At 30.1% G+C, this 9,766-nt stretch overlaps 1 protein-coding gene across 1 annotated transcript in view; it reads right to left on the minus strand.

Annotated features, from left to right (window-relative positions):
• Positions 1 to 649, minus strand: part of LOC114255897 (heat shock cognate 70 kDa protein 2) — a 3,898-nt gene extending 3,249 nt beyond the window's left edge. Inside the window, exon 1 of the mRNA XM_028195444.2 lies at positions 105 to 649. Coding sequence (XP_028051245.1) covers positions 105 to 318 — 214 coding nt within the window. The 5' untranslated portion in view covers positions 319 to 649. The remainder of the gene's footprint in view (positions 1 to 104) is intronic.
• Between the last annotated feature and the right edge of the window lie 9,117 nt (positions 650 to 9,766).

Consider the following 9,766-nt stretch of genomic DNA (forward strand, 5'->3'; position numbering starts at 1 on the left):
AACGCATATAAATCAAATAGTAAGCAGACATAGATCAAAAACATGCTTTAATCAAATCTTATAAACACAGATCTAAAAAATGATTGAGAGAGAGAAAATCGTACCGAAGACGGTGTTTGTGGGGTTCATGGCGACCTGGTTCTTAGCGGCATCGCCGATCAAACGCTCTGTATCGGTGAAGGCTACATAGGACGGCGTCGTTCTGTTGCCTTGGTCGTTGGCGATGATTTCAACACGATCGTGTTGCCAAACTCCGACGCAGGAGTAGGTGGTGCCAAGATCGATTCCGATCGCTGGTCCCTCTCCCTTTCCTGACATCGCTTCAGAGAGAGAGAGAGAGAGAGAGAGAGAGAGAAATGTGAGAGAGAGAAATGTGTGAGAAAGAGAGAGAAATGGATGGAGTGAAACTAGGGTTTTGGAATAGCTTAAGAGGCAACGAAAGAAGATGACTTTATAGAAAGTATGCCGCGTTGAGCTTTGTGTTCCAGAATGTTCGAAAACCCTAATGGATTCATGGCCGTGCGATCAGGAAATGAATGGATGGTTTCGGATTGTTTTCCGTACTTTCGGGGAAAAAACCAATGTGAAGCCGACGAAACGTAGGAGACGGGTAGTAGTGGAGAAATTGGAAAAACGCATGTGTATGTTTGGGTTGAATTTTTTAAATTAAGGTTTTTAAAAGTTAAATTTTGTTTTTAATTTTTAATTTATATTTATAAAAATTTTAAAAATTATTATAAAAATTTGTTTGATAATTTTTTTAATTTATAAATAATTATCTTAATTTATAAATTTCAAGAAAAAATAAAAATTCAAAAAATAAGTTTACGGTTTCACTTTTTAATTTATTTTTCAATTAATTTTTTTTAAATAATTTTTTTTTCAAATAAATTTTTTTCCAATTAATTTTTTTTTCAATTAATTTTTTTCAATTAATTTTTTTTCCTATTAATTTTGTTTTCAAATAATTTTTTCTCAATTAATTTTGTTTTCAAATAATTTTTTTTTCAATTATTTTTTTCCAATTAATTTTTTTCAATTAATCTTTTTTTTGAACTAATTTTTTTTTTCCAATTAATTTTTTTTCAATTATAATGTGTGTAATCCCATTGCTGTAAATAATAAAAATAAATATAAATATTTTAAGTCTGAACAAACATATTTTTTAGTTTATGCTTTTAAAAAAATTTAAAATATTTTATTCAAACCAAACGCGTTTGTAATTTATGTTTTTTTTAAAATAAACAAAACCAATTTATAAAAATTTTATAAACATAAACGAAAAACGTAAACATTACCAAACACCACCTAAATTTTTTATTTTTTGTATTTTTTTTGTTTTTAATGAATATTTTAAAAAATTTAAGTATTTTTTTTATTTTTTTAAATGTATCTTACTTAGATATATCTAAAAAGTAAAAAAAATATGAAAAAAATATTTTCAAAAATTAATAAATATATAAAAATATGAAAAATATATTAAATTTTTGTATTTTTTATTTTTAATATTTAGTGAATTTTTATAAGAAAATTCATAAAAATTATACTTTTTATATGTATTTATGTTAGATGTGTTTAAAAATTAAAAAATTACTTAAATTATTAAAAAAATCAATAAAAAAAATACGAAAAATAAAAAAATAATTTTTTTGAAAAACAAAAAACCAGCAAAAGAATATTCAAAATATGGATAAATTACAAACTTAGTGGCTGTTTTTTTTTTGAAGTAATTTTTTAAAATTTTGGAGACAAACTTAAAAATTTGATATAAATTCAAAAACAATTTATTAAAGACAAAAATAAATTAATTTATAAGTTGAGCGAAAGCACCCTTAAATATAAGGGCAATTTGGGAAGTTAATTTTAGCTTTTAACCCATTTTGAAGGGAAATTCTATTTCCACACAGTACTTCCTCTCTTTTCACGTCTTTTCTTAATACACAAATTAAATAAATTTAAATTATCGACTTTCACTCAATACACATCCTGTCATACAAAAAATACCCTTATTATCTTCATCCTTCAAACCCTAGCCCTAACAAGCCACCACTGTTGTTGCCGTCGCCGACGACACCTCTTTCCCTCCCTTTCACTTCCAGTCGTTGCCCCACCCTTCCCTCCACCCGTCGATGCCACTTCCGTAACCTCCATTGCCGAAATTGATCACTGAAATAAGATGTTCAGTTTCTCTTTGCTAGAGGGAACATGGTAGATTTAATGTTTGTAATTTCAGCAATGTAATTACATATGATTGTTGGTGATATATTTTTCTCCGTTAAAAAGTTTTATTTAGAGTTTGTATTTGCAGTGATCCAAATTGCTGAGTGGAAGTTACAGAAAACCATTGTTTGGCCAATTATATTGCAAGATGATGATTATATATATATTTATTTAAGGAAAATATTTTTTGTTCTTGTGCTTTTTGTTTTGTTTTTTTTTTTTTTTTTTTGAAAACATGGGAAACAATTATATTAATAAACAAAAACATACATAGGCCATTCTAATCAAACAACAAAATGGAGAAGGAAAAAAAAATCAAAAAATTAGTTATGATGTCGAAAAAATTACTGATGTTCTTTATATTAATTGAGAATTCATCCCCAAACTTATTCTCTGTTTTTGATATAGAGAGTTAGAGTTAGGGTTTTGGGAGAAGGACATTTTGGTAATTTAATTTTAAGACAAAAATGTAATAAAAAAAAATCATTAAGTGTGTGGAAAGGGAGAAACTAGTGTGTGGAAATAGAATTATCCCATTTTGAATAATACTATTTCTCACATTTTTTACACAAAATGACACAAAAATCCAAAAAAAGTCAAAATAATCAACTTTTAACCAATTTCTTAAATCAACCCAAAATAAGTGTCACTAAGCTAACTAAACTAAACCAAAACAAGCATTAAAGTCTCATCAAATAGGATCAACTTTATGAATTATTATTCTCTACTCAATTCTATTCACGGCCATTTGGTTAGTCAAATTAAGGAGATTCATATTTTTATTTATTACATTAGCCCACGTCAATCTATGTCTGCCATTTTTTCTAACATTTCCATCTACCATCACTGTATTGCATCTCTTCACTACTGCCTTTGTTAGTCTCCGTTGTATATGACCAAACAATCTTAATCTATTCTCTCTCAACTTATCTTTTATCAGCATTACGCCTATCCATTCACGAATATACTCATTCCTAACTCTGTCTTTTCTAATCTTGTCACATATCCATCTTGGCATCCTTATCTCAACAACGCTCATCTTATCTACATGTTGTTTCTTAATTATCCAACATTCTGTCTCATATAATATCGCTAGTCTAATAGTCATTCTATAGAACTTTCTTTTTAGCCTTTGTTTGGGATGTGGATTGACTTTTTAGCTTTTTGACTATTTTAGCCTGGAGCTAAAAAGTCTCGTTTGGAATAAACTTTTTGGCTTTTTTGACTTTTGTGAGAGAAAAATGAAATGTTATAGTTTAGATAGGATACTTTTGGGCAATTTGAGAAGTTGGTAAAAAGTCAACTTTTTAGTTTTTTAACTTTTTTACACAAAAAAAGTCTGCTTTTTTAGCAAAAAAGCCAAAAAAATCAACTTTTTATGAACTTCCCAAAATACCACTTTGTCTTATTAATTTTTTAACTTATTTTGTCCTTTTGTGGCTATTTTAGCCTAGGCTTTTTAGCCTATTTTGTCCTTTAGTCTAGTAGGTATTCGTTTATCTGAAAGTATTCCAGACGCACTTCTCCACTTAAGTCACCCTGCCTTAATTCTATGAACCATATCCCTTCCAATCTCCTCAGTCGTTGCGATAATCCATCCTAAATAACGAAAATGTTCACTCTTAGGTAGTTCTTAATTCTCAATATTCGCTTCTCCTCTCTCCTCTACTTCCAGTATTACTATTACTAAAATATAATAAGCGTCACTAATTTGATAAAATTATACTAATTAATTGTTGACACATACGATATGTATACAATTCAAATAATAAAAAATATAATAAAATATTTATTATATGATAAGAGTCTTCTTTAGCAAACAAAAAATTTGATATTCGAATTTCATGTCCCTCTTCCTTTATCTATTTTTTTTTTTTTAAATTTTTGAATGAAGAAATAGAATCTTTTTTTACTAGATAAATGGACATTTTGCATAAATGGAGAAATAGACAGTTGACAACGAATGCAATTCAAATGTAAGTAAATATAGAAAAAAATATTTATTACATATTGTGTATCAATGAAGTGATAAGAGCCTTATTTAGCAAATAGAAAGTTTGATGTTTAAGTCTTATGCCCCTCATTTTTTCATTCTTATTTATTTATTTATTTATTTTTTGAATGGAAAAATAGACACTTTGTGACGACCCAAACCCGGTACCCAGAGCTTTGGCGTTGTAACAAAACAATAACTAAAGTCAGAATAAATTGATAGTGTAGCGAAATAAAATAAAAGGGTACCCAAATCATTATGTAATTATAACAAAAACATATACATTGGAGCTTCTATTCATTTACATTGCCAGAGCTGAACTATAACTACAAAGTGCCCTGTGCCTACCCGAAGCACTGGTCCTGATACGTCACCTGAAAGTGGTTAACAACTATAAGCACATTACAGAGTGAGAAATATTATACTAAGAGTATAAGGGTATAAAATCACCATGGCGAATTATTTGGCTAAGTAGAGATTTGTTTGGTAATAGAAATACATAAATCATTTTAAATAACAGAAACATAACGTAGAAATCATATAAGCAAATAATCATAACCACGATAGAGAACAGAACAGAATAGGTGTATGGACTCAAGAGGTGGCTCGTACGAATTCTAGATGTGGCTCCTACAATAGTGTAGTACTTAGCTCCGCATAACAATTTACTCCACACCAGAAATCAGAGGGTCAGTGCATCCATGACAAACAAAGGGTCACATAAAGTGACAATTCAGAGGGCCAATGGTTATTTAAGTACCCCGAGACATGAGACTTCCGTGGTGGTACTTACAAAATAATTATGCAAAACACAGTTAATAAACAATTATATCTATGAGTTTTCCTTTATAAGAAAATATGGTTCATGTAACAAATAATAGACTTTTAAAAACTAAGAAAATTTACCTATAAATCTCATCTTCAAGAATAGTGATCCGTTTAGTCCCAAGAGTTTTCTTATAGACTAATTAGTCCCGTTGATTTTGAAAATGAAGTTTTAATATATTATTTAGAAATTAAATTTACGGTTACACCCTTATTTCTATTATGTTTTCTTTTCGTTTTTTATTCATTTCTTTTTATGCTAGAAAGATAAGATACACAATTTATAGCAATCAAATTTGGAATTAATTTTTATATGGGAATCTTTTTTATTTGGAATGACTTGAAATGTGAGATTTGTCAAATATTTCAAAAGTACTACAAATGATTTGAAATATGGGATTCTTCAAACATTTCAAAAAAAAAAAAATACAAAATCTCATTTGTAAGTTTTGGGCAAACGTATAATTTAAACTGTAACACTCCAATGTAAAACTTACAAAAAAACTTAATAGTATATTTTTTTCAAATATAACACTCAAATGAAACACTCCAAAAAAACTCGTTATTGTAACACTCTAATGTAAGACTTCAAAAAAAAAAAATTTAGTTTACTTTTTCCAAATGTGACACTAAAAAAAATAAATAAATAAAACTCCAAAGTATACTTTTTCTAAACATAACACTTAAATGTAACACTAAAAAAAAAATCCTTATGCTGTGTTTGGTTGGGGGATTTGGGGAGGGATTTGGAAAGAGAAAGAAAAAAGGTGTGTGAAACTAGATGAAATGTAGGTATATTTTATTCACATTTCACCTAATTTTTTCCTTTCCCTTTCCAAATCCCTCCTCAAATCCTCCAACCAAACACAGCGTTAATGTAACAATCCGATGTAAGACTTCAAAAAAATTCTTTAGTAAACTTTTTCCAAACGTAACACTTAAAAAAAAAAAATAGTTTCATGTAACACTACGATGTAACACTAAAAAAACCCCTTAATTTATTTTTTCCAAACGTAACACTCTAAAAAAAGGATATAGGATTCTTCAAATTATTCAAAAATGAGTACAAAAATTTCGTAGTAAGTTTTGGGTAAATGTATAATTTCAAACTGTGAGTATTACGCTTGAGAAAAGTACACTAAAGAGTTTTTTAGTACATTTATGTGTTACATTAGAGTGATATGTTTGACATTATATTGATTGGAGTGTTACATTTGGGAAAAGTATACTTAGGAGTTTTTCTATGTATGTTACATTGGAGTATTACGTTTGGAATTATATTGATAGGAGTATTACGTTTGGGAAAAGTACACTAAGGAGTTTTTTTTTTTGTGTTACATTAGAATGCGTTACATTAATTGTTATGTTATTACGTTTGGAAAAAGTACACTAACGAATTTTTTAGGATGCTACATTGAAGTGTTACTTTATTAGATTATTACATTGGAGTGTTACATTCTTATTCATACTATGAGACTTGTTTCAAAAGGAGGAAAAATTCAAAACCTCTATACTGCAGATTACCTAAATGTGTAATTTCACATTTGAAAAAACTCACTTTTATCCTTAAAAAATTAAACCCAAACATGTAAGTGATTACATTTTTGTGTAATTTTCACTTTAATGGGACTTTTGGGTTCATAAGAAAAAAAATGGAGGACTAAACAGTTCACAAGATCATATTTTGGGATTTATTGATGCTTCACCCAAAAAACTAATCAGTGTGTTTGGTTTCAGTTTTCTGAAAATTTAATTTTTTTTTTGTTTTTCGTATTTTTTTGTTTTTAGTGAATATTTTTTAAATTTTAAGCAATTTTTTACTTTTTTTAAATGTACCTTGCTTAGATGTATCTAAATAGTAAATTATTTGTGAAAAAATATTTTAAAAAATTAATAAATACACAAAAATACGAAAAATGTATTAAATTTTTGTTTTTTTTTGTATTTTTTGTATTTTTGGTATTTAATGAGTTTTTTGAATATTTTTTTTCACAAATATTATACTTTCTGAGTATATTTATGTTAGGTGTGTCTAAAAATTAAAAAAATTGCTTGAAATATTAAAAAAATTCAATGAAAACAAAAAGAAATACGAAAAAAAAAAGAAATACGGAAACCAAAAAAATAAAATTTTCTAAAAAGTGAATTCTGAAAACTGAAAACAAACAGAGTAAATATGATTTCCAAAACATAATTTACATAAAACAGTTTATGGTAGCTCAAAATATAATATAACTCACCTCAAACTTGATCCTTTACTCTTACTTTTGACTTTAGCTCACTCTCTTATATACCCCTCGTTTGTTATTCTTGTAATTTTATTATCATCCAACTCAACTATTTATAAATAAGAAGACCCTTGCTATGCGGCATTATGCAACACTATGAAGCCATGTGGCACATGGCTTGCCATGCCATCCACAAGGTTTCTTGATTCAACTATGCACAAGTTCCATATATTCTACTATAGCCCAAACAAATACTATAATTACATTTTTTTTCAAAGATTAAGTAAATATATTTTGGGCTGTCACACACTTGGTATAACGACTAAAGAGGATTGAGAAAGATTTGTATTATTGAATATTGTATCATATAGTACAATACTTGATCTTATCTATATATACACTATCGAGTCTACATCCTAACTCACCATCCAATTATAGTTTATACTAACTCTACATCTAACAACCTAACTAACTCAACCATATTGATTATTCTTGTTCCTCTACAAGTTGAGCTTTGTTAGATGATGAAGTGGATGATATGGACTGAGATGTGGACTAAGGTTTATCATTCCCCCTCAAGCTGACAGGAGATGAAAGAACCAACAGCTTGGACTAAAGAAAATGAAAACGGTCAACAGATAAAGGCTTGGTGAAGATGTCGACAAATTGATCAGACGAGGCCACATGCTTGACAGTTAAAAGTTTTGAGGCCACACATTCACCAACATAATGATAATCGACTTCAATATGCTTAGAACGAGCATGAAAAACCGGGTTGCTAGTCATGGCTATAGTAGAAAGATTGTCACACCAAAGAGTAGAAGTGGGTGAAGAGATATAAAGATACTTGAGAAGCATACCTAACCAATTAAGTTTGGCAATAGTTTGAGCTAAAGCACGGTATTCGACTTCAGTTGAAGACCGAGAAATTGTGGGCTGTTTCTTATTGGACCAAGAAACACACAACCGGTAGTAGAGTGATGATCAACAACATTGTCGGCCCAATCAGAGTCAGAATAAGTATGAAGAATAAGAGGTCCAGGTAAGAATTAAAAACCAAAAGCTAGGGTGCCTTTGACATAACAAAGCAAGCACTTGACAGCATTGAAATGACTAAGAAGATGGCACTACATATGTTGGCAAGCAGAGTTCACAGCAAAGGCCAAGTCCAAGCGTGTAATAGTTAGATATTGAAGAGCTCTCACAAGACTATGGTAGAGGAATGGTTGATCAAAAGGAAAATCAATATCAGTGCTACATGAATAGAGGACTTGATGGCCATAGGAGAAGCATAAGCCTTGCAATTAAGTATCCCACCTTTAGCCAAAATATTAGTTGCATATGTGGCTTAGCTAAGAAAGAATCCAGTAGGAAAGATGTCACAGAGATGCCAAGGAAATAGTTGATAAAACCCAACTCTTTCATCGAAGACACAGTATGCATATGAGCAATTAAAGTGGTAATATAAGAGAGATCACTTCCAGTTAGGAGGATATCATCAACATAGATAACTAAAATGGTAATGGAAATGAAAGTTTTGTGAACAAACAGTGATGAGTCACAATGACTAGCAACAAAGCCTTGAGACAGAAGATAGATGGAAAAAATGGAAAACCAGGCTCGAGGAACCTATTTGAAACCATATAAAGCCTTGTAAAGCTTACACACCATATGAGGACGAACTGAATCAACAAAACCTAGAGGTTAAGTCATGTAAACCTCCTCCTCCAAGACACAATGTAAGAAAGCATTACTTATGTCTAGCTACTTGATGGCCCAATTAAAGTGAAGAGCAAGACATAACAAAATGCAAACGGTAGGTTATTTAGCCACAGGGCTGAATGTTTCTTGGAAGTCCACACATTCCTTTTGAAAGTAGCCTTTGGCCGCTAGTCTAGCCTTATACTTGGCAATAGACCCATCTGAATTAGTTTTGTGTCTGTTCATCCACTTGCATCCAAAGGCTTGTTTGGTGGGAGGTAAAGGAACTAGGACCTTGTGGATTGCTTCTAAAAAGCTTGATATTCTTCAAGCATAGCTTTGGACTAGGTTGGAGATTGAGAGACTTCTTTAAAAGAGGTAAGCTCACCGATAGTAAAAGTAACAAAGGCACAAGAAAGAGAAAGATGAGATTTAGATCTAGTAATCATATGATGGATGTTGTGAGGTTTTGGAGAGGAAAGTGGTAAGTTAATAGTAATACCAGAAATAGGAATGAAGGAAGTTAAAACTGGGTAAGAACCAATGAAATGGACAATGGCATGATCTAAAAAGGAAGTAGAGCTAGCAGGCACAAAAGTGGCAACATTGCAGCAGTGGAGTTTGCAGCAACAGGATTTGTAACAATAAAAGGTGTAGCAACAGGATATGCATGAAGATTTATAGATGTAGTAGGCACAGAAGGCACAGACATAGCTTGTGCATTAAGAACTGGAGCAAGGATAGATATAGGTGACTGTAGAGAAGAAGAAGACCAGAAAAAGTATGCAATCATTTAAAA

The sequence above is a fragment of the Camellia sinensis genome, chromosome 10, assembly GCF_055761805.1.
Source record: "Camellia sinensis isolate YWXY chromosome 10, ASM5576180v1, whole genome shotgun sequence".
Taxonomy (NCBI): domain Eukaryota; kingdom Viridiplantae; phylum Streptophyta; class Magnoliopsida; order Ericales; family Theaceae; genus Camellia; species Camellia sinensis.